This window comes from Oratosquilla oratoria, unplaced genomic scaffold (genome assembly GCF_046742065.1).
Source record: "Oratosquilla oratoria isolate Oo_2021 unplaced genomic scaffold, ASM4674206v1 SCAFFOLD94, whole genome shotgun sequence".
Taxonomy (NCBI): Eukaryota; Metazoa; Arthropoda; class Malacostraca; order Stomatopoda; family Squillidae; genus Oratosquilla; species Oratosquilla oratoria.
In genome coordinates, this window is record NW_027467758.1 from 461,155 (window position 1) to 487,939 (window position 26,785).

A 26,785-nucleotide genomic window follows, 5' to 3' on the forward strand; every position below is an offset into this window, starting at 1 on the left:
ATTTATTTAAATGCCTTCTAAAGTAAGACAGAAGGGATATAACAAAAAAAACAATCATGCAGAAACATGTGAAATAGACAGTGTAAACACCTATAGCTAATAACTTCAATAAATTACGTTAGTGATCATTGTGCCCAAAACCATATTTCAGCACCCTAACAAGTAAACCAAAATAGGGTCGATATATAGAATCTTGACATTATTAAAAACAACCCCCCAATGGCCCCCATATACCCGGGTTATTCGTTTAATATAACAAGGGGCATCTGATGCACTTTCAACAATCTCAAACTGTAAATAAGAATAAAAAATTAATAACGAAAATGATGCTATTCATTCCCCATACATATCACCAGTATTTCGATATCAATATTCATTAAAAAATAGTTCTCTTAGACCAAAGATAAAACATACCAATCCAGACTGTAGACAGCGTTGTGGATTTAAAACCCCGTTTTGCCTCCGCATCATCCTTGCTCTTCCAGCCCTTCGTTCCAATCCAGTTGAATTTGACCTGGAGCAGGTGGCTTAGTAGCGAAGAGCCCATCCTCCTGACGCAGTCCCGTAGGTCAAAGCCTCCAATCAAGCAGAGCTTGTTCTCCTGAAGTAGAAGAGGTATTACACAGAAATGAACTATGAATGACAAACTTAAGCAGAGACAATTATTAGAAAGAGAAGCCGGGTTAGGGAGCAGGATGGAGCCTAAAAAAAGTATTTAAAAGTCGAATAGCAATAAATTAAAAAACAAAGAGACACCTACTACAAAATAACTGCAGCAACAAAATGTGCCCTCTAAAATGACACAATCGTAGTTGGGTCAGAATTACCAGTAACAATCCTTAAAATGCTATTGTATGTACTCGTGTAAAACATGACAATAAATAAGGTACGTTCTACAGACACTAGACAATATAAGAAACGTTGGTAAATACAATATTTGGACAGAGTCATCATAATTTTCTAACAGAAGTAATTGGCAAACGATTAAATGCATCTGAGTGGTACTCCTTTTTTGTCGCATATTAATCTAGATAATTTCAGAAAAGCTAGCGTACACTGAAAAAACGTTCTTACCAATATCTTTTGGTGTTTTTTATCTTCATTTAACCAGCCCTCGAATACGTCAAACTCCTCTAAGGAGGTGAGTGGCAACTGCATTGGAAGCTCAGCGTCATCAACCTTTCTGCTCGTTTTATTGAGCTTCTGCAGCTCTGCCCTGCAGGCTCTCACCTCAGCATGCAGCTCCTCCAGATCATGTTTCAATTCCATTAAAACGGTAAGAAACTCTACATCTCGCGCTGCAAAAAGGGTAAAATACGCAAAATGAATACCATAAACTTTTTATTTTTTAAATTATCTTGCATCTTACACAAAAAAAATATTAACATTGTACTAAGCTCATTCGGTTAGCATAAAAATAAATTATTTCACAACTTTTGAGAATGAGAAGTACATTCAATCATTCATATGACAGAAATGATAAGCAGCCCTTAATTGAAATTAAGTAGAATCTATATTATCATCCATAGAATCTATATTATCATCCATTAGAATCTATATTATCATCTATAATCATCCAGGAGGGCTAAGATGGGAGGGAGGGTGGAGGGGAGTCGGGTGTGGGGATGGAAAGGGTGGGAGTGATTTTATGCCTTGTTCTTTTTTGGCTACCCCCCTTAAAGGGGGAAAAAGCCTTGGTATATGTATGTATATTATTTGGAAAAGTTAATAACTCAGGCATAGCTTCAAACCAGTAAAAGTTACCACCAGAACTAGTGCTAAGAATAATTTTTTAAAACAAAGCAAGAAATTTTAAATATATTATTTTTTCAATAGAAATTGACTGAAATAGGTTTAACAGATAAACAGATACCTGAGTTAACAGGTGCTGTTGACGCTCTAATTGGGGTACTGGTTGGAGCTAGGCTGGATGTATGAATTAATATGTCAGACACACCCCCTGCATTGTCGAACATGATACCTGAGCTAACGGGTGCTGTTGAAACGGGTGCTGTTGACACTCTAATTGGGGTACTGGTTGGAGCTAGGCTGGATGTATCAATTAATATGTCAGACACACCCGCTGCATCGTCAAACGTGTCGAATTGCACAATGTTCACTGACACAACTGATGGCATCTTTTGGATTGCAGGTGCTTTGGCCAACTTTCTTTTTGCTTTTGGAACATAGTCCTCTTCCCCGTCGCTACTAGGAGGGTATCTTGATCTAATCCTGCAAAAAATTCAAATCACCCCTATAATAAAGAACATGATTTTCACCATTCCTAAACAATACACACAAAAAACGTTTCTACATTAATATCCAATAAGGAAAATCACATCTGAAATAAGTAATGAAGCTGGGTATGCACCAAAAATATGGGCACACAAGTTCTAAAATTCATACAATGAATGAAGTCAATGATAAATGAAAAATGTATACCTATGAAAAGCAAATTAAAATCAATGTAATTCTACTGAATATTTTGGTCCACAATCACAGTAACTAAGTACACCTTACCTACTACAAGAACACAACAATAAAATCCAAATATTATCCCATTATATATCTCTTGTATATGGAGTAATATAACCAACTACTAAATATAAGGAATTATTTAAGGTCAGATATAAGCATAGGATTTTACAAGCAATACAAAAGTTACCCATCACCAATTAAAGCACCAATCACCTCCCACTAATTTATACTCACAAATAAAAAAATAACAGCTTCATTATCCTGCAAAATTAGGATGATATACAATATATAAGGGTTTCAACCAAAATATTTCTGATAGTATATATATTATCCAGAAAAGCCGGCACAAGATAAATCAGGACAGAAACTTTTCATTCATTTATTACCCTTTTTGAGGATGTCCTGTTTTGTATATCAAATCTGCCTATTATATATAGTTATTGCTCCATCTCAGTTCTTTATGTAATTCACATTGATTAAATAATAGATTGTAATATCTCTTTTTGGTTATGGTTTTGTCAATTTATCTCCCCTCACACTTCTCCTTCACTCTATTATGTAAATAATCATATTTTTGCTTGGAGTTGCAGATCGCAGCTATCTGCCAGCTATACCTGATAAGCTAAAAGTACATGAAACCAATTTATACCTTCTTGCTCCTCGTCCAAGCTCCTCTTCACCTTGGCTGACAGGGTTATCTGTCTCTTCAGCCTCCCTTGCTTTCCGTCTTCCATCTTCATATGTATCTGGAGGGCAAAAAATACCAAAAACCTCGTATGAGTTTTATTGGAGAAAAATAATTTAAGATTATAGGAGAATTCTAGGGAATTATTTCAAAATTGTTCAAAGCCAATGTGATAAAGAGGCACATGTTTTTTAACTGCCTTATCAATTACAAAACCTGAGAATATTTCAAATTAAAAGATACCATAACCCAAAAAATGAACACAGATTCTTTGTAACTTACTATCAGCAGTTTTAAGAACAAAAGAAAAAATCAGCAAATGAACTGAATTCAAAGGGGTGATATAATAAATAAGGAAAATAGCTGTAAAGTAAAAAAAAAACAATCAAAAGTTTAGTGGACACTTTATTATTAGAATTAGATCACATGAAATCTTTGCAAATGAATGTATTCTAACAAAGTCATTTACCACCAAAGAATATTTACCTTCAAGTCTCATCAAGAGATATAATTATGGGGGGAAACAATTATTTCTTATCATTTTAACTGACTGAATTTATTTATCAATTTACATATGATATATCTTCAGCATTTAAAATGTTTAAAAATAAGTTTTATACTCAATTACAGAATCGACAGCAACTACAATTACAAAAACTTAACTTGAATGTACCAAGGAAAATCAGAGAGGGGATATATTAAGAGTTAATCAGTCCATATGTCACAAATTTAATTGTCATTCCAAGAATGATCAGATATTACATACCTGCCGCACAGATGACACGCATCTTATGCCTCTCCCATGTGTGGTCTGGCACCACCCTATCTTTTATCATCATTGTAATTGCTGTCAACGATTTACTCTTTGGCCACCAGGTCTCATCCTGCCCCAGGATCCATCCACTGGGGACCATCTCAACAGTATTATTATTGGTGAATGCGACAATAACATACATTCTGTGGCAATTAAAGGCTAACATTAGCTTAGGCATAGGTATTGTTTACAGCATAGAGAAAATTTCAAGTGGCAGCAAATAGTATTAATAAATCAAAATATATGATATAGTATCATAAAATCAATAATGACAGAAATATCTGACTGCAGATAAGTTCTAACCATGTTCAGAAAACAAATAATTATATTCATAGCTTACATTTTACAAGAAAGTTTAGTTTAACCTTGTTTTAGGCATTGACATTTGGTTAAATTGTGTATTACGTGATATCATTTATTTGAAACAACAACCCTATCTATTTTTAAAATGATAATGTTTCTAGGCATCACCGAGTGAAAACTTACTTTTACTTTTAACAATAAACATTACTGGTAAAACTGTGTATCTAACATTTGGATATTTTCTACTGCATTTGCACTGAACACTTCCATTTAAAGTTAAAATACACACTAATAGTACATATATTTTTGTCTTTCTAAACACAGTTTAATACCTTTAATTATTACTATATTCTCAAAATATATAGAATGATGTAGATTAATTGTTTGGGCTCAAGCTAAATATAAGGTAAATACAGGCTTGAGGGGTAATAGGGCAAAAAATACTATGTTAATCCATAGTATTATATTGGCATTTGACAGTTACAGTTCACTGGTAGGTCGAAAAGTGGGTTTCAGACATTTTCAAAACATGACTATTTTATAATTTTTAGTAATACCTGATATGCATTATCCCAACCTTTGGTAAAATGATTCAGCCAAATGGTATAACACCATATATATTGATATAAATCTTAATAGAATAATACTATCTCATGAAACAAAGAATATATAAATTAAGACAAAATCCCAATTTCAATGTTCTAATGTAATTTTACATAAAAGATAAAAATGACAGCTAAAATGAATGTATTAGAGGAATTGTAGCAGAGTTGGCACAATTGGGCAGTAAGACATACTTGCCTGATATGACTTTAACATTTGCTACTAACAATTCACTGTAAATTAGAAACAGCATGAATATTCAATTTTGAAGATTCTACTGGATAATCAAATAATAAACCTTGAGTCATGAAACGTTTATACACTACAAAAATTTCATCATTTTGGCTAAAAATATTTTGAACCAAACATACTGTGCCTTGAATTTGAAAACAGTTGTTGCCTGTTTTTCTACTTATGACAAATTTCCCATTATGAAATTCAGTATACTGTTTATATTTTGAAAGTAGATACTGAGCTGGGACAGGTCCTTCATAATGTTGGCCTTTAGGATGAAAATGTGCAGCAACCTGAGGCTGCATTATATTTGAAATTTCTGTTAATCTCCTAATTATTTGGGGTAATGCACCACTAGGTTTTCTTAACATTCTCTTCAAAGCTCCAAGAAAATTCTCAAAAGGGAAGGATGAAAATGAATCTAGAGGTCCATGCAACTTTACATCATCAGGAAGATGCATTAGAGAATGTACATTATAGGTCACAAACTCTGAACCATACAATCTCATGAAATGCTGAATAAATGACAATAGAAGCTGCTGTGCATAATCACAATGAGTTGAAGCTAGCTTGGGATTGGCTAAAATGTGAACAGCAGCAGATAGAAGCATGAAATTATGGTATATTTCCAGAGGAAGTCTGTCAATTAATGAAACCAAGCCTGTATATAACAGAAACAATCTATATTCAGTAGCTTTTCATCGATCAATATCATCTAAGCCACGAGGTTTTCTTGAAAATTCTCGAGGGATAAATTGTCTTAAACTTTGAAGTCTTTCAGATATACTATCTTTAACTTGTCTCCCTATTCTTACAGTCAATGGTCCTTTCAACCAAAGCCAAATTAGCTTCTTCATTACTCCTAAACACACAAGGTGCATGTAATCCAAAGGCACTTGAGACACAAGACCAACACCTAATCTTTTAAGAGGGGATTCTCCTTTGTGGTGGTCTCTATCATGCATTTCATCAAATGCTATGTCAGTGCGCAACTGTTCATTAGTATCTGGAAATGTTATTTTCTTCTCAAAAACACCAGACTGGTCACACTTTTCACATCCAGTATAGCCAGTGTGCCCTTTAATACATTTGATAAAGGATCGTGCTGGAGCATCACAAACAAAAGCCTTTATAACTACCTGATAGGTCTTATCTTCATATTTTATTCCATTTACCTTTAACTCTCTCATTTCATCAATGAAATAAGAAAGAAATTCTTCAACACTACCTGGCTTTGAATCACCACAAAATATACCAATAGCAAAAGGTTGTGATTTTGCTGTTCCTGGAATTAACCCCAGAATAGGCCAAAACTGAGTTTTGGCACTTTTAAACAGTGGTAGACCATCAATAATTAAATGTAACTTTAGTACGACTTGCTCCAGTAAATCACTACGGTATGTCAGCTGATTTAATATACCAGTAGCAACACCAAAATTATAATACTCACCACCTTGTATTTGCACAATTTGATCAATCTTCCCTATTTTAATTAGTGTTCTTGGATCTTTAGGGAGGTATGGTAGTACTAGACTCAAAATTTTAAGTAGTTCTTTTAGTGCAATATGAGTTACATTAAACTGTACTGCCCATCTGGAAAATAAATCCATCAACTCAATTTGAAAAGTCTGTGAGTCACCATTTCCATCATTATCGGATGATACATAATCATAGTCAGAAGAATCATAATTATTATGACAATCACTATCATGCAGGATAGTATTGTCTTCCTCAATTTCAAAGCCAACCATTTCTTTATAAGACTCTTGTGAAGTTTGATGTACCTCATTACTATCTTTATATTTAACTATTTTGTACATAAATAGAATTAGATGGCAAACTATATGCTACTTTCACAATGTTAACATTTTGGTTATGACTAGAATCAACAATATCCACATTTTCTGAAGACTTCTTCATAATATTTTCTAAATGATGATTTACATAATTTTTTATTTTTCGACGTTTTGTCCAAATTGACATTGCTAATTTTTAAAAATATTGAATACTAAATTGTTTAATACTTGAATTATTTTATACAGCTCTATACAGCACAATAAACAAATAACTCAGATATGCTTCAGTGATTATACCTAACAATAAATTTATAAGTAGAGCTCTAGCCTTACCCAACACAACTCACTAGTATTAGTAACAGTAACAAGTAGTATCAAATAGAGCCCACAACTGATATAAAAAAGGCTGTGGTTGAGATGTTTTGACTATAGGCCTACTAGTTTAGTAATATTAAAAATAGAATTATTCTAGTGTAGGTGTAGAATTGTTTTTTTTTAGTTTTTAATAACTGTTAGGCCTAGAGGCTTTTAATAAACAACACTATACATGATAATATTGCTTAACCTAATTTCGAAATTCAGGAATTAAAATAAAAATTACTTAAGCTGGCGTTGATAGCTTACAACGTTATAGGCCCAGTGTCTGATAAACTGATAAAGTGCCAGACTTACACATTGTCGCTCACCCAAGGAAATTTAATGCAACAGACCCGCTATAAAATCATTACCAAACAAACTGCTGCCACTGAAGTGTAATCACTAGGCTATAATGTATACGTTATGTCATTGCTTTGTTACCTGGTAATAAAAAGTGGAATCGACACAGCAAAATGAAAAATATATCAGCCCGTGAAAAAACACACGCTCTTGTAGTTTCTTTGGATTCAAAATGTGAGATCGGAACTCTTTGGAGCATGCTTTGAAGGCTCGGACGTTATCTCCGTAGATGGAATGGCGCGAGATGTAACGTTATAAACACTGCAATCTATCTTAACCGGGCCAGAACTGGCCCATTTGTACGTTATGATTAAACGGTAGCATTCCGGTATGATAACGGTACAATTTAAAGTCGGTTATAAAATGGCAGCATTTAACTGGCCCCGTTACAGTTAGCTTAAGGCAAAACAGAACTCGAACTGCCTTAACATGCCGCAAGGAAACTAGAAACGGCCCATTTTAACCATGTTTACTGGGTAGTTATTGTCTTCCACAAAGATTGAAGATTCCATGACTGGGTGTCCACATGGTTGGAAAGTACCTGGTGAAGATTGTTATTATCTGGCCAACTCAACCCATTACACTGACTGGAACAATGTACACCACACTTGCAATGCTTACCATGGAACCCTTGCAACGTTTATGGATGGTAAGAAGTTTTTGGAGGTCCATGATTAAGTAAAAAAAATCAGGTATGACCTTTCTGGTCTTTTGAAGGTGAAGTTTAGTGTTATCAGTTGGTATGCAGCAAGTATTTCTTTTGCTTTTAGATGTTTTTCAATAGAACATCCATGATCCTCAATTCCAGATATTCTTTAATTATTAATATGAAAATGTGAAAAATGAGACAACACAACCATGAAATAATATTAAATATGATATGCATGGCTAGATTTAAGGCATGGCCACCAGGGCCACGGCCCAGGGCCCTGTCTGTGTATTTAGGGGCCCCACGCCAAGTGCATTACAATAGTATAAGCACTTTTTTGGTGTATTGTGTTAAAGCAAATAATCAGCAGACTGTGACTGAGCTCTACCATGAATGTAACCAAACTTCGAGGTGGCTGAGAGCACATTGCATGAAAACTGGGATGATACTTTAATGGGGTAGGTGGGTGAACCTGACAGTGCCCTGCATACTTTCAGGGCCCGGGGCCCCGCAACATGTAAATCCGGCCCTGACGAAATGTAATGATTACAGGATTTAGATACGGGTGCATCCGCTCATGGCGCCACCATCACACATGTACTGTTTACAACGCAATCTTTTGTGGCCCATTTGAATAAGTATGTCTCAGTTTGAATGCTTGCATCGTTCAGCGCATGCACATGGTACTCAAATTATCTTGTTGGGCAAGTGTATGCCCAATTCTTGAAATACAAACAAATTTTTACCGATTTAAACGTAAATTTGGATATCAACCTTGGCAAAATAGTTTTCTGAGTAAAAATATTAAAGTAAGGCATTAATAACCAATATTGAAAATTAAAGAACCACATTTTTTAACCTATTTTCTCCCAGAAATGAGAAGCTTAATATCGTTGGTTAATCTACATTTGAACTTCATTGCAATACATGTAGGCATTTAGTCACGCGCAAAACCATGCGCGGCACTGCTGTCACCATCTTTTACGCCCTGTTGGATTTTGATTTTTGTTTGACTTAGTTTGAACAAAAGGACAAAAGGTAGGGAGATGCTTAGAGTGAACTCTTTAAATGAAAAGGAAAAGGAGAAGGCATATAAGAAGAAGCTGAAGGAGGAGTGGGAGGGAGTGAAGGATAGAGTAGAGCTAGGAGTGGAGGAGGAATGGGGATGGTTCAAGGAGGGAGTCACAAAGTGTGCAAGGATGGTGTGTGGAACAAGAAGGACAGGAGGAAACAGAAGGAAGGGTAGTGAATGGTGGGATGAGGAAACAAAAAAGGTTGGAGAAGAGAAGAAGCGAGCTTTCACAGATTGGTTACAAAATAGGACAAGGGAGTCATATGAGAGATACCAAGAAAAGAAGAGTGAAGTAAAGCACAAGGTAAAGGAGGCAAAGAGGAGAGCAGATGTGAAATGGGGTAAGAGTATGACCGAAAATTTTGAAAGTAATAAAAAGATGTTTTGGAAAGAAATTAAGAGAGGAAGAGGAGGCGAATCAAGTAGAGAAGAAAAGGTAAAAGGTGCAGATGGAGAGTTGATAATGGAAGAGAAGGCAGTAAGGGGAAGATTGACAGAATATTTTAGGGAGTTGCTTAATGTGAAGGAGGAAAGGGAGGGAAAGATAGTTGCAGTAGGAAGTGCTAAGAAAATGACTGTGATGAGCTAGGAAAATGGAGGAGAAATAAGGAAGGATGAATTGAAGGCAGTTGTTTAGATGATGAAAGCAGGTAAGGCACCTGGTCTGGATGGATGCCATTCAGAATGTCTAAAAAAAGGAGGTATAATGATGGTGGACTGGCTGGTGAGGTTATTTAATGTTTGCTGGAGTGAGGGTAGAGTGCCGGAGGACTGGAGGAGTGCCTGTATAGTTCCACTTTACAAGGGAAAAGGGGGCAAGTGTGAATGTAGTAGTTTCAGAGGGATAAGCTTGTTAAGTGTAGTTGGGAAGGCTTATGGGAGGATCTTGATTGAGAGGATTAGGAGAGGAACAGGAGTAGTAATTGGTGAGGAACAGTGTGGATTTAGGACAGGTAGAGGTTGTGTAGATCAGATTTTCGTGGTAAGACAGATATGTGAGAAAGCTATAGGAAAGGGGAATTATGTTTTTTGGGCTTTTATGGATCTGGAAAAGGCTTACAACAGGGTAGACAGGAAGGCACTATGGGAGGTTTTGCGGATATATGGGATAGGAAGAAAGCTTCTGGGAGCTGTCAAGAGTTTTTACGAGAGTAGTAGAACATGTGTCAGGATAAGAAATGGAGAGAGTGAGTGGTTCGAGGTAAAGGTGGGACTTCGTCAAGGATGCGTTATGTCACCCTGGCTGTTCAACTTATACATGGATGGGGTAGTGTGAGAGGTAAATGCAAGGGTAGTGGGTCAGGGATTGGAGATGGTTAAAGAAAGTGGAGAACAGTGGGAGGTGAGCCAGCTGTTGTTTGCAGACGACACTGCGCTTGTGGCAGGATTGGAGGAGGGACTGAGGAAGTTGGTGACAGAGTTTGGGAGAGTGTGTGAAAGAAGAAAACTGAAGATAAATGTGGGTAAGAGTAAGGTGATGAGGTGTACAAGGGGTGAAAGTGGCAGGAGACTGGAAGTGAGCATTAAGGGAGAGCGACTGGAGGAAGTGGATAGTTTTAGATATTTGGGTGCAAATGTGGTAGGAAAAGGTGGAGTGAAGGTGGAGGTAGAATGTAGATTGAGAGAAGCGAGTAAATGCCTTGGTGGATTAAAGAGTGTGATGAGGAATAGACATTTGGGAATGGATTCTAAGAGGAGACTGGATGAAGGAGTGATTGTGCCAACAGCACTGTATGGAGCAGAAACATGGAACATAGAGAGGAAGAGAGGAGTTTGAATGTGTTTGAGATGAGGTGTCTGAGAAGTATGATGGGGTTACTAGGCTAGATAGAGTGAGAAATGAGGAGGTGAGGAGAACAGGGGTGGAAAGGGAACTGGGAGATAGAGTTGATGAAAGAGTATTAGGATGGTTTGGACACATGGAAAGAATGAGTGAAAAAAGACTAGTAAAAGAGGTATGGAAGTCAGATGTGGTGGGAGTGAACATGAGGGGACATCCTAGAATGAGATGGATGGATGGGGTAAAGGGGGCTTTGGGGAAGAGGGGAATGTCTGTTGAGGAAGGGTGGGAGAGGACAGAAGACAGGGGTGAATGGAGAATGGTTGTATATGGATGATGACGTGATGCATGAGGTGGAATGGGTGGGGGGATGGGGGGTGAGGTAGTATGTGTGAGCAAAATTTGACGCAGCCCGAAGAGATTTCTCTCCGCCTCCTTTTATGCATGGGGTGATGGAGAGGAGGGGTCGCCGATTTAATGAAGCGGCCTTGCTGTGGATGTGCTGTGACTTGCGACACTGCCTCTGACCCAGGGCAGTGGACAAAGTGCAGGGATGACCGTCATCCAGGAGGTGCTAAGATGGGAGGGAGGGTGGAGGGGAGTGGAGTGTATTTAGGGATGGAATGGGTGAGAATGATTTTATGCCTTTTTCTTTCTGGCTACCTCCCTTGTAAAGGGGAAAAAGCCTTGGTATATGTATGTATGTAGTTTGAATGCTTGGAGCATTCAGCACATTCGCAGGGTATCAAAATTATCTTGTTAAACAAGTGTATGCCCAGTTCTTCAAACCTTTACTGATTCTTACCGATTTCAATGCAATTTTTTATATTAGCCTTGGTAAATTAGTTTTCCAAGTGAAAATCTAAAGGCAAGAAACTAAATTATATAATATTTAATGTAATAATGTTGTTTATTAGCCTCTATTCTACCGGATATGAGCAACTTTGAAATCGTTGGTAATAGTGCACTTGTGCAATTTAAGAATCTTGAAGCTTAGATGCCTACTCGACATATCGTTGCCATGGCAACGTGATAGGTGTTGGTAAGAACGGTGTAAGAGGAAGGTCCTTCAATGTTATTGACATGCTCAGGTAATTTTTTTTACCCATAAAATCTTCACATGCCAAGTTGCATGTCAGTTGTGCCAGGGGTTTGGGTTTTATTGATTATTTCTAAATTGACAACAGTTGCTATGGGAACGTGATAGGTGTTAGTAAGAATGGTATAAGAGGAAGGTCCTGCAATGTAAGTGACATGCTCAGGTGATTTGTTAACCCATAAAACCTTTTCATGCTAAGTTGCCTGTCAGTTGGGCCAGGGGTTTGGATTTTATTGATTATTTCTAAATTGACAACAGTTACCATGGCAATATGATAGATGTTAGTAAGAACAGTATAAAAGGAAGGCCCTGCATTGTTTTTGACATGCTCAGGAGATTTGGTGACCCATAAAACCTTCACATGTCAAGTTGCATGTCAGTTGTGCCAGTGGTTTGGATTTTATTGATTATTTCTGAATTGACAACAGTTGCCATGGCAACATGATAGGTGTTAGTAGGAATGGTATAAGAAAGTCCTGCAATGTTAATAACATGCCCAGGTGATTTGTTGACCCTTAAATTTAACCTTCACATGCCAAGTTACATGCCAATTGGACCAGTGGTTTGGATTTTATTGATTATTTCTAAATTGACAACAGTTGCCATGGCAACATAATAGATGTTAGTAAGAATGGTATAAGAAGAAGGTCCGGCAATATTAAAGACATGCTCAGGTGATTTGTTGACCCATAAAACCTTCACATACCAAATTGCATGTCAATTGGGCCACTGGTTTGGATTTTATTGATGATAATAAAAAAATTGACAACTTAATAGTTGCCATGAAAAGGCAAATATGGTATGATGGAGATGTCACACATTGTTTTTAACATGCTCGTATGATTTGTTGATCCATAAAACCCAAGTATTCCAAATTTCAATAAAATTGGACCAGTGGTTTGGAGTTTGTGTGTATTTCTTTACCAAAATCTTTACAAATTACCACCCTTAATTCTAACATTTTGTCATGGTAAGGTCTAGCCAAAAATGCGAAATTAAAAAATAATTTAAAAAATCGTGTCTCCCTTATTTTTCAAGCTATTTAAAAAATTTAAAAAGCATTTTGTTTCTAATAAAGTTGCCTTTCATATGCAACAATAAGGATTAAAAAAATAAAAATGTTGTGCCCGTATCTACAGGATTACTTCATTTTTTTACAGAACATCCATCTGCATGGGCTGGAGCCACAAATGGTCTTCCTGATCTACAGTATATATGTGAGTGTGGATCAATGGCGTCTTGGTCAGCATTGATGCATGGGCTGCAGGAAAACCAACACTTAAGACATCAGTAGGCTGCATGGACCTGTGGAGTGCCTGCAGATTACCAACCCCAAGATTTAACTTGCAGTTACAGATACTCATTCATTTGCAGAAAAGAACAGCTTGGTAAGATATGAATAATAAAGTGACATATACTTATCTGTATGATATTAGATATGATATTAATTTCTTGGTCATAGTTGTAAGTTTGTATATTGAATTGAAGTTAGTAAGAAAAAACATGAAAAAATAAATGTTGATTTGAATGAAACATCATAATCGTGTTCTTAGGGCTCTTCTGGCAGTGTTGTTTATGTTCCGTAATCTGTTTAGACTTTGTAAATGGATGTGCCATTTATTAGACTTTTTTGTATAGTCTTATAAAAGAAGCTCACTGGCTGAGCCGGTTAGGGTTTCATAACTTGCGGCGAAGGTCAAGGGGATGGCTGTTTGAACCCTGCCACCGGCAAAGTTGAACCAAGGGCATAGTGGTTCATTAATTTCCACACTACAAAGTCCTTTGTGAGGGGCACTGTCCTAGCCTTCCAATAAGGGGGAGTTTGTGACATTAAACCATATCTTACAAAACATGCCTCAGTTTTTGGGGATAAGAATATCACCATCAGGTTCCCATGCACGTCATAAAAGGTGACTAATTGGGATGGCAAAACAACCAGGAATCCTCCTGTCTGTACTTTTCTTCTGCAAATGTTAAGACAGAAGAAGGTCTGGAAGGAAGACTGTAACTAAAATCCCAGTAATTGGGTATTTATCTAGTTGTATTCTACGGGACGAGAGCTATGCTCGTAGTGACCTGTTCTTGTATCTCTCTGCATCCAGTGTATTCTTAAAATCCCCCGTTTAGTTTGTTCCAGACATCAATCACTCCGTGTGGGAAGCTATTCTTTTTCAAATCTCTTCTGTAACTGTCCTTCTTTAGCTTCTTAAGTCCTCTTGTTTCTCTTCTGTCCCATTTTAATAAGTTATCTTTATCAAGAATTTCCATCCCTTTCATAATTCTGTAGATGGTCAACAAATTACCTCTTTCTCTTCTCTGTTCCAGTGTTGACAGATGTAATTTCTCCAATCTTTGTATATCAGATTTGATAGTGTGGGTGCCATTTTTGTTGCTGCTCTTTGAATTCTTTCTTATTTTCTATTTTTTTTTTTTTTTTTTTGTGCTAGGTGTCTTTCAATGTGTGATAATGTGGAATAAGTGAGAACAAAACAGAGGTTGGTGGAAAGGTTGTTATAGATGTGTTAGCACTGAGTAAAACTAAACTGAAAGAGAAAGGTGAGTTTGAATGTGGAAATATGGTAGGTCCCTAGGGTTTCAGGATTGGAAACGTGACAAGAGGAGTAACTCTGTCAGGAAGTGATGAGATATGTGAGTGCATATATACATATATATATACACATTTTCTTTTCAATGCAAATTGTGTTTAAGACAACAGAAATATCAAAATTATTTTTATACTCCTTAAGAGAGAATGAAAAATACATTATTAGAATTAAAGATCATCAGCACTGAAATTTGTCATCTTTAATATATATATATATATATATATATATATATATATATATATATATATATATATATATATATATATATATATATATTTAGTTGTATTATACAGGAAGGAAGCTATGCTTGTGGTGACCAGTCTTTGTATCTTTCACAGCATCAAGTTTACTCTTAAAATCGTGAATAGTATTTGCACACTTTTTCATCTAAGTTATTCCATATATCCAGCATTCTATGTGGGAAGCTATTCTTTTTCCTGTCTCTTCTATAGTTGTCCTTTTTGAGTTTCTTTTCATGACCTCTTGTTTTTCAATTGTCATTTTTTAGTCAATCTTTTCTGTCAAGGATTTCCATTCCTTTCATGATTCTATATATAGTCAGTAGATCACCTCTTTCTCTTCTTTGCTTTAGTGTTGGTAGTTCTAGCTTTGATAATAATCTTTGTTCGTACGTTAATTTGGAAAGGGCTGGTGCCAACTTTGTTATTGCTCTCTGTATTCTTTCTAGTTTCCTTATATTCTTTTTAGCACTCGGTGTCCATAGTGTCGCTGCATATTCCAGTTTTGGTCTAATCGATATGGCTAATATTTTTTTTATAATTTCTTCATCCTAGTGTTCAAATGCCACTTTCATTGACCTTAGTAGGTTGTATGTTTCACCTACTATTTTGTTTATTTGTCTGTCCGGTGTCATGTCATTGCTGATTATCACTCCAAGGTCCCTTTCCGAGTGCACTTTTTTTTATTTCATTTTCACCAATTCTGTAATTTTTTGAAATTCTGTTTTTGCTTTTACCAAACTCCATTATGCTACACTTCTTGATATTAAAGTTCACCTCCCACTTTTGAGTCCATTTCCAGATTGTATCCAGGTCTGATTGTAATGAGTCACAGTCCTCATTTGTTGATACTTTCTTTAATATTTTTGCATCATCTGCGAAGAAATTCATACAACATTCAACTCCTTTGTCCATGTCATTTACATATATGGCAAACATGATTGGAGCCAGTACTGACCCTTGTGGAGCACCACTTATCATTTCTTCCCATTTCGAGTATTTGTCTCTAATTACTACCCTAATTTTTCTCCCAGTCAGGAAGTCTTCCATTCATTTTAATAAATTCCCTGCAATGCCACCTATTGATTCTAATTTTCCTATTAATGTCTTGTGTGGTACTTTGTCAAATGCCTTTTGTAGATCTAGATAGGCACAGTCTGCCCACCAATCTCTCTCATCTATTATATCTATTATTCTTGAATAGAAGCAGATTAGATTTGTTGTACATGATCTTCCTTGTCTAAATCCAAATTGGCTTGGGTTTAGTATAGATTTTTCTTCCAAATGTTTAACCTATCTACTTTTAATCACTTTTTCACATATTTTAGCTAATGTGCTTGTTATGCAGTTTTTCTATTTCTTGTTTGTTTTTCAGTTTATCATTCACATATCTGTAAAATAGCTTTGGCTGATCCTTATATTTTCTATAATTTCCTTTTCGTAATTTCTCTTTTCCTCCCTGCGTATTTTTACATAATCGTTTCTAAGTTTGATGTATGTTTGCCATTTGCACTTTTTTTGTCTTTTTTCCATTTTTTCCCGGCTTTGTCTCTTTTATCCTTGGCTTCACTAAATTTTTGTTGTTGTACCAGTTGTTTTTATGTATATTCTTTCTTGTTTTTGTTGTGTGAACATATTTGATCACACCCTCATTATGAATTTCCTTTAGTATATTCCATTTCTCTTCCATCCTTGTTTCTACACTACTAAGGAATTTTTCCCAGTTTGCATTTGGAAAAAATTCTATAAGTTTCTCAAAATTCGTTTTGCTATACATTGGTCTTCCTGTATGTTTCTCATTTCTTCTTAGGTCCATTTGCTCTTTTAATTAGAATTCTATTAGTACATGGTCACTCTTTCCTAATGGTGTTTTGTATTCTATTCTGTCTACAATTTCAGGTTCCATTGTGAGTACTAAATCCAGTCTTGAAGGTTCCTCATTGTTTCTGTATCTGGTATTTTCCTTTATCCATTGGGTCAATGTGTATTCAATGGTCATATTGAGTAGCATGCTGCCCCATATGTCTTCTCCACCTCTGTCAATTCTTCCCAACATATTTCTTTGGAATTAAAATCACCCATAATTACTATATTTCCTCTTTCAGTATATCAGTTAGTTCATGTTTTGTATCTTCTAACAATTTGGAATGATCATGTTCTGTCCAGTCCTGGGTGTGTGTGTATATGTGTGTGAGTTGTATTTACCTAGTTGTATTATACAGGAAGGGGAGCTATGCTCGTGGTGACCCGTTTTTGTATCTCGCAAGATCAAGTTTGTTCTTAAATTCTTGTATTATGTTTGCACACACTATTTCTTCATCCAGTTTGTTCCATATATCTCACTGTGTGGGAAGCTGTTCTTTTTCAGGTCTCTTCTGTAGTTATCCTTTATGAGTTTCATTGCATGTCCTTCTGTTTTTCCTCTGTCCCACTTTAATAAGAGTTTGTATGCATATTTGGTTTGGTATCTTACAGAGCCTGCATGTCCAAATGGTTGGTTTTATGCCTAAGGATCCTGCTTCAGTACATCAATGGCTAAGAAGAGCTGGGACCAGGCAAATGATACATGTGGACAGCAGGAAGCAGGAGGAACTCTGGCCTCCTTTTATGAGAGAAATCAGTGGGACGTGTTCCAGAGTGCCTTTGCTCGGTCAGCCCATCTTGGTAAGGAATCATACTTTGTTTTCTCTCCCTATCGTCGTTCTGCAGAGTTTTGTAATTAAGAAGTCAAGGGTGGACAATTCCAGTTTTACAGCTGCGGTTACCTGCAGACAAAATCCACCTGAGATGTTAAAAAAAAATGCCCAAGATTTTTTTCTCTTTTCTCATAGCTGTTTTAACCTCAACATGAGCATACTTTATATATATATGTATATATATATATATATATATATATATATATATATGTATATATATATGTATATATATATGTATATATATATATATATATGTATATATATATATATATATATATATATATATATATATATATATATATATATACATATATATATATATATATATATATATATATATATATATATATATATAGATATATAATTATATATATATATATGTATATATATATATATATATATATATATGTATATATATATATATATATGTAATTATATATATATATATGTGTGTATATATATATATATATATATATATATATATGTGTTCACTATAAACCCACTATCGGAGAAATAATAACGGAAGTACAGGAAAACTGTATATTTTGGCTACTATCTGTAGTCCTCTTCAGCAGAATGCTTACAAGAAGTTAAGGTACAAGTATATATGAGGTAGTGAGGGGTACATAAAAGGGGATGGGGAAAGTGGGGGGACTCAGGTTGCATGCCCTTGAAATGGTTGGGTCAAGGAAGGACAGTTGGTGGTATTTTGTCCGACTGCTCTTGACATTATTTTATTGACCACTAACTTCGTAATACAATCTGGGGGCCACTGACCTTTTGAAGTATTAAAGTTAGGATAATGGTAATATAATATATTAGCAGATAAGGACACCTATGAAAGCCTTGCTAAAAATTCCCTCAGGAACACCTCCGCAGAGTTTAATAAGAAAGCCCGAAAAATAGTAGGAGAAAAATTATTTCATAATTTAAGAGTTATTAACCCTCAATTACCTAACTTTTATGGGCTTCCTAAATTACATAAAAAAAGGCACCCCTCTAAGGCCAATTGTCTCCAATAGGAATTCATGCGCAAGGTATAAAAATGGCTCACAGGGATTTTGTCACCATTTGTGGGAAGTTTCTCAAACTCTCACATTAAACACTTGGAAGATTTTGTGAGTCAAATTAAAAGACAAATCATACCTACTAATAGCAAACTACTAAGTCTTGATATAGTTTCCTTATTCACAAATGTCAACACGGAAGATATCTTAAGTTTTTTGGAAACCAAACTGCACCCATATCAATACAAACTCCCACTTTCAGTATCGAAAATAATTAGCCTGACCCGTTTATGCATCAATACCAATGTTTTTACTTTCAATAATTCTTATTTTAGACAAAGATATGGTTGCAGTATGGGTTCTAACCTTTCACCCGTGTTAGCTAACCTATACATGGAATATTTTGAAAGTACTTTATTACCTAAGATTAAACCACCTGACATGTTTTGGTTTAGGTATGTTGATGATATTTTTACACTATGGAATGATATGTGGGGTTCTTTTAATGAATTCTTTGTTAAATTGAATAAATTAGCTAAGAATATTAATTTTAAGGTCTAATGGGAAGGAGAAGGTAGGATCCCATTCCTGGACATTTCGGTCATAAGAGACCCGGACCAATTGTCCTTTACTGTGTATAGGAAGCCTACCCACACAGGAAATTACCTACACTTTTTTAGCCACCATCCGGATAATATTAAATCTAGTGTTGCATTGGGCCTATATCTCGGAGCCCTTAGGATTTGTAGTCCACAATTCTTGCAAATAGAATTTGACATCATCAATAAACAACTCTCTAAAGTAGGTTATCCGGAATGTTCTTTAAAAAAAAAAGCCCTACATAAAGCCAAATCCAATTTTTATAAACCAAATAACTCCAGGGAGAAGTTTAAATGGGGTAACAATAACATCATTGTAACATTTAATGAATCTATCAACTTGGTCTCCAAACTTCTACCTAATAACCAAATCAAATTTATTTACAATTTTCCAAACAGCATTTTTAGAAAGGTAGTAAATGTACACCGGAGGGATGATGTGGACCAAAACTCCGGGGTATATAAATTGCCTTGTAAAGACTGATGATGTCTACTGGGGCCAAACTGATTAAAGGAACATTAAAACTCCATAAAATATGGACAAGTTAACTCCGCTGTGTTCCTTCATGCCAGCCAAAAAGACCATAGATTAGATTGGGATAATGCATCAATTATTTTTAAATCACACTGTAGCTATCGAAGGAAATTTGTAGAATCTTCTCTAATAAAACATTATCCTAACTTTAATACCTCAAAAGGTCAGTGGCCCCCAGATTGTATTATGAAGTTAGCGGTCAATAGAATAATGTCAAGAGCAGTCGGACAAAATACCACCAACTGTCCTTCCTTGACCCAACCGTTTCAAGGGCAAGTAACCTGAGTCCCCCCACTTTCCCCATCCCCTTTTATGTACCCCTCACTACCTCATATATATACTTGTACCTTAACTTCTTGTAAGCATTCTGCTGAAGAGGACTACAGATAGTAGCCAAAATATACAGTTTCCCTGTACTTCCGTTATTATTTCTCCGATAGTGGGTTTATAGTGAACATTAACAAATGTGTTATAACATACCAATTTCCAATATATATATATATATATATATATATATATATATATATATATATATGTATATATGTATATATATATATACATATATATATATATATACACATATATATACACATATATACACACATGTATATATTGTATATTTCAGGCACATTCTCACTAATACAGTGTTAAACATGACAGCATTTTGACACTGGTTAATTTTCTTACTGAGATTTACAATTTTTCTCACAGTAGATCGTATTTCAGGGGGGTGGGCAAATACAAGCCTTCCATAGTCTTCCATATTTAATTGATATTTTGACTTCAAGGCTTCCTCTTCATAACAGTATACAAGAATTAAGTCACAGTCTTACACAGCTACATAATACACAATTGTGAATTTTGTATGGACAACATGGATTTAAATATAGGTCGCCTGGGAACGCTGAAAGGATTGTGTCAACCTACATGGGCGGACACTTCGCTCAGGAGAGGGAGGGGGAGAGGGGTAGAGTCGGGGGTGGATGGTTCCAATTTCACGGTAGTTGCCCATTGGGATCCTTTGGAACAACTCATGGATTCCCGCAGATGAAACCTGGGTGTCCCGGATGTGCAGGCGACTGAATTGTCTACCTTACCAAGTTCTGTGTGATACCCTATATTCCCCCCCTCCCCCCCCCTTTTTTTATATATATATATCTGCATTTGTTGCTCACAACTTACATGGATTGGCTTTGTAATATGGTAAGAGTCATGAGAAAGTATATTTCTTAGTACAAATAAGATTGCTTTGTGATAGAAGCCCTTGCAGTATGTATTGAATGTGCCTACCTGTATTTTTTTTTTTTTTTTTTTTTCTGGTCTTAAAGATTAATTTTTGTTAATTGATTATATGAAAATTTAATTGAATAATCTTTATAGAGTATGAGTCATTCCAGTATATGGTATATTGAAAAGCTTGTGTATTATCTTTTATTTAGTAATTTTTCATTGATACTCAACTTAAAACTACAATAATGTCGTAATGAGAGAAAAGTACTTTTAATATTTAGAATGCTTTGTAGTACCTTGAGTTTTCATGTCATATCATTCATTACATTATGTTTCCAATTATGAGATAGTTTAAAAAAAGGTCTTAGATTGAAGTAGGTAAAAGTAAGTGGGGATGTACAAGGTGACTGAGCATAGAAAATTGCCCCCCAAAACTATAACAGGTTTCGATGTTGGATGTAAGTTTTGGCTGTATTCCTTTTTTTTTTTTTTTTTTTTTTTTTTCAAAAATGATGACAATGATAGGTATTGACAAGTTTGTGCATTTATTGGACGGCAGTTGATTTTACAGATTTAAAGGCTTCAAAAAATACCTTCAAGTCTTCCAACTGCACTACAGCATAGGTACACACTTTAAGCCTGACTTTCTTTAAGTGGCCTGCTACAATTGAGTGGGTGGGGATTGGTGGGTAAGGTAATATATATGTGGAATAAATTGACGTAGCCTGAAGGGATTTCTCACCATCTCCTTTTCTGCATGAGGGGACGGAAAGGGGGGTCGCCAATTTAATGAAGCAGCCTTGCTGTGGATGTGCTGTGTCTTGCGACACTGCCTCTGACGCAGGGAAGTGGACAGGATGCAGGGATGACCCGTCATCAGGGAGGAGCCAAGATAAGAGGCAGGGAAGAGGGTAGAGGGGAGTGGAGTATGTAGGGGATGGAATAGGGGGGGAGTGTTTATGCCTTTTTCTTTTGGCTACCTCCCTTATAATGGGGGAAGGGGCCTTTGATATATGTATGCTACAACTGAATCTCCATTATTATTCTTTGCATCCATATCTATTAGCCAACATCCACCCTCACCATAACTGCTCATCATCGTTGAAGTACCAATTCCTCAGAGGGCATCACTAATCCTTATAGCTTGCTGGCTGAGCGAGTGGGTTGGGGTGTCGTTACTTGGGGCGAAGGTTAAGGGGATGGCGGTTCGAACCCTGCCACCGGCGAAGGTGAACGAAGGGCATGGTTCATTAAATTCCACACAAAGTCCTCTGTAAGGGGCACCATCCTAGCCTCCTGGTAGGGGGGAGTTTGTGACATTAAACCACATCATCATCATCATGAATGCAAACTTCATTTTCTTTCACAAATACAAAACAAAATATGTTTCTGTTACATATTAATGAAGGGAAATTTGCGTATAATGGAGTTTGAAAAGCAAAGGATTTGTTTCTTCTTAACCACTTAATTTGGTATGATGATGCCTACATACGTAGGCATCATCACGAGGTGCAACTGGGTACATGTACACCAGGATGCCGGCGGCGTTGGCGTCTTGATAATAGATTTTTTGTAGTTGTACACGAGTTGCCCCCAGATTCTATGAGCTGGTTTGATCATGTTTTCCGTGTTTATTATTACCCGGAGTAAAAGAGAACAAGTAATACAGCAGTGACTTTATATTTCATAATGTAAGCACTGTGATGCATCATATATATATATATAGCAGCTTATGCTGGGTGCGAGAATTTAACTCGTACTGAAGTGTTAATCACATGGGAAACAATCGTATCAACATCCATGTCAAAATAACTCAGCTCATACAATCAGTGACTTTAAAGCAGCATCTCCCAATTAGTCCAACATATCTCAGATTGACTGAACTAGTCAGCTGTGTTTCATCTTGCTGTTAGTTTCACCAGTCTTGTTCTAGTAAAGTTCTTGGTATAGGACAGCTTGTAGGTACCATATTTGTAAGTTGTTACAGTTAGACTTTTGCAAAGAAATCACAAAACACGCCTGATACACTATTTTTGCAGAAACCACCGGGAAATTGAAAAAACAGACACTGAGTGTTTTTGTCTGTTAGACATTTTCGTCTATCAAGACATTTTCAAAGGTACCTTTGAAAATGTCTTAAAAGACAAAAACATTTGGTATCTGTTTTTACAATTTTCCTGTTAGACTTATGTATGAGACATGTCTGTTAAACCATTGCAATTTTGTGCAACTGTAGCTTATTTTACTGAAAGGAGATTCACTACAATTTCTGATTGAGTATGGATTACATGAATATCACTGTTTCTCTATATCCATGTGTGATGTGTGAGTATAGATGAGCTTTAACAGCATGTATGTGATTTGCAACTTACTAAGGTAGAAAAAGAGGAGTAAGAAAAAGATACACAGATTATTTGTAGAAAAATGGGTCAGTAAGGTGAATAATTTTTTCTTGATTTATCCCTAGTAAACAAATTTATAGCTCATTTGTTAATTTTTTGCAGATAATGTTTGCACACCTCCAACTTTGTTCCTTATGCTTTTCATGTCGTAATGCTAGCAATCAGATCCGAGATGTATCTTTAAGAATTAGAACATATATACATACATATATATATATATATACATATATAATATATATATATATAATATATATATATATAATATATACAGTATATATATTATCAGCTGTCGCAAGTTCCTTTTTTATATCCAGGAGATGCCAAGATATGAGAGAGGGTGGAGGGGAGTGGAGTTTATTGGGGATGGAATGAGCAGGAATGATTTTTATTCCTTTGTTTTTTGGCTACCTCCCTTGTAAGGGGGAAAAAGCAAGTTCTCTTCATAAGATGTGCTGTTTAACTTCATGAACCAAAGACTTGCTGAAAAGTCAATTGGTCAGTTGCCCCCAGGTCTCTCTCTCTTGCAGGAGACACATGGCCCCTAGCTAGATAACTCTGTCAGTGACCTTCAGCCTGGCCCACGTCGTGTCACTCATTTACCTAGTTGTTGAACTTACCTAGTTGTATTTTATGGGAACGGGAGCTATGCTCATGGTGTCCTCTCATCTGGCCCACATGTCACTCATTTACCTAGTTGTATTTTACAGGAAGGGGAGTTATGCTCATGGTGTCCCATCGTCTGGCCCACATGTCACTCATTTACCTAGTTGTTGTACTTACCTAGTTGTATTTTACGGGAAGGGGAGCTATGCTCGTGGTGTACTGTCTCCATATCTTGTTTTATCTAGACTCGTTTTTGCACACACCACATTCTCATCTAATCTGTTCCAAACATCTATTAAACTTATGGTAGGTATGTTGTGTTGTTGTCAGGATGAAGTGTTCAGTGTCTTTCCATGTGGTAATTGCATCTGGAATATTTTGAATTTGTGGTAAGGCAGATTCTGTGAAGTTGGTCATGCTTATGCGACTTGAATTTCTGGGGAGTGGCTTCTCAGTAAGGTTTGTGTCCGAAGGAATTTGATGGGTGCTGTGACAGGATTCCCAGCAGTCTACCAGATGATAAAATTTGATATAAAAAAATAGACCATTGCAATCTCCCACCTCCAACTTAGGGGCTGGCATCATGCAAAATAGTTTTTTTTTTTTTTTTTTTTTTTTTAAGACTGAATTGACAAAATTGTTTTGTTACCTAGATCTTATGTTTTATTACACTCATTGTTGAATTTTAAATGATGCAATATTTATTGACAAAAATTATTTCTCAGCATTTCCCCAAGAATCAGTATGCCAGTGCTTACATTTTTATATTTTTGTCAACAGTCATGTATTATTTATTCATATTGTTTTTTAACTTCATGACCCAAGAGCTTGCTGAATAGTTTAGAGCACAGATTTATTTTATTCATTTATTTTCTATTAATTTATCTTTATAGAAGGTTGAATTGCCATAAACATCTTATTACCCAGACCTTGTGCTATATTCGTTCCATTCATAACTAATGAATAGTACAACATTTATTGACAAAAATTATTTTCTCTACATATATAGAGATGAGGTGGCAAAATGAAAAGTTAAGGCTAGAGTAGTGAGTTTATTCAGAGCCAGACGTTTTGACCTTTACGGTCTTCCTCAGTCCACTGAGGAAGACCATAAAGGTCAAAACGTCTGGCTTTGAATAAACTCGCTACTCTAGCCTTAACTTTTCATCTTGCCACCTTCTATATTTGTCAATCTTTACTTACATATTTATGTATATATATATATATATATATATATATATATATATATATATATATATATATATATATATATATATATATATATATATATATATATATAATATTTTGCTGAAACCACGAGGAAATCAAAGATCGGAATACTAAACGTTTTCGTCAATTTAAGACATTTTTAAAGTCTTAAATAGACAAAAACATGTATTTTATATAAACTTTTGTTTTTATATCATTATCCATCATGTATGAGAAATAAGTTGACGCAGCCCGAAGGGATTTCTCCGTCTTCTCCTTTTCTGCACAAGGGGACAGAGAGGGGGATCACCGAATTAATGAAGCAGCCTTGCTGTGGATGTGCTGAGTCTTGTGACACTGCCTCTGACCCAGGGCAGTGGACAGGATGCAGGGATGACCCATCATCCAGGAGGTGCCAAGATAAGAGGCAGGGAAGAGGGTAGAGGGGAGTGGAGTATGTTAGGGATGGAATGGGTGGTAGTGGTTTTATGCCTTTGTTTTTTTTGGCTACCTCCCTTATAAGGGGGATAAACCCTTGATATATGTATGTACATTCCTGTGGGTAGTAAGTATATATTGTTAGATATGTCTGTATTTTGTAGATCCCATCCTTGTTGCCAGTTTGTTGTATTTGTACTATGACTGCTACATACCTGTGGGTAGTATATACTTTGTAGATCCCATTCTTGGCACTAATTTGTGGTGGTTCTTAGAGAAACTTTTGGGCTTCTTCGTTCCTTTATAGGTATAAGTGGTATAAGTACAAGAATGTAAACAAACATAATGAGTGTTACAGAATAAATGAACATCACCTTTCTGTTCAATCTTATTTATAAAGGATTACATACATACCATTTCCATGCTATGCTTCTGAGCATTTCTGAAAAGGACACTTTTCACAGTTTTTGTTGCATTCCTTGTTACACTTGTAATAACTTTTCAATCTTAGAGAAGATTTGGCATATAGGTGCCTTTTTATGTTCTAATGCCTGAATTTGTTTTGGACATCCAGCTGCTGTGTCCATATTTCAGTTGCAAAGATCTTTATTGAGAGTAAAACATATCAACTTCTCATCTCAATCTGGAAATGCAACTCTGAGTGGTTGACACTTTCCAGATGGGCCTGTATAGCCACGACAACCATATGGCATGGAGTGCACGTCAAGTCGCCTACATGGCTAGACCTGATGCTCCTTTGACATGGTGACCCTGCTTGACCTAACCTAACCTAGTCCTGTGCAATTATGTAATTACACGCCATGGGTCACTACCCTTGCCGTATATATATATATACAGTACTTGATAAGAAAATATGGATGGGGCCGCCACCATTCGTACTTCTTTCTCCAAAATGGAAAGACCCTAGGAGCGGGGTAAATGATATGGACAAGGAAGTGCGAATGGACAAGTGGGCAGAGCTAAGGGTAGC

At 36.0% G+C, this 26,785-nt stretch overlaps 2 protein-coding genes across 6 annotated transcripts in view; one reads left to right on the forward strand and one right to left on the reverse strand.

The window, feature by feature from the left end:
• On the reverse strand, positions 1-26,160 carry LOC143024122 (uncharacterized). Of its 2 annotated transcripts, XM_076182893.1 has the most exons (6): positions 26,010-26,105; positions 3,930-4,120; positions 3,128-3,224; positions 1,982-2,232; positions 1,075-1,298; positions 4-601 (listed from the first exon to the last, which is right to left on the reverse strand). In XM_076182893.1, the coding sequence occupies exons 2-6, from the start codon at positions 4,117-4,119 to the stop codon at positions 377-379; spliced, it is 987 nt and encodes a 328-aa protein (XP_076039008.1). In that variant the 5' UTR covers position 4,120; positions 26,010-26,105; the 3' UTR covers positions 4-376. The 2 variants fall into 2 exon arrangements, with proteins under 2 accessions (XP_076039009.1, XP_076039008.1); XM_076182894.1 differs by lacking the exon at positions 3,930-4,120 and having other exon boundaries at positions 1-601; positions 26,010-26,160.
• Positions 1-26,785, forward strand: part of LOC143024124 (C-type lectin mannose-binding isoform-like) — a 96,457-nt gene that overhangs the window by 10,077 nt on the left and 59,595 nt on the right. For all 4 annotated transcript variants that reach the window (XR_012966264.1, XM_076182904.1, XM_076182903.1 and 1 more), the window contains exons 2-3: positions 13,391-13,618; positions 17,551-17,739. The gene's annotated coding sequence lies outside the window, so the exon portion shown is untranslated. The remainder of the gene's footprint in view (positions 1-13,390; positions 13,619-17,550; positions 17,740-26,785) is intronic.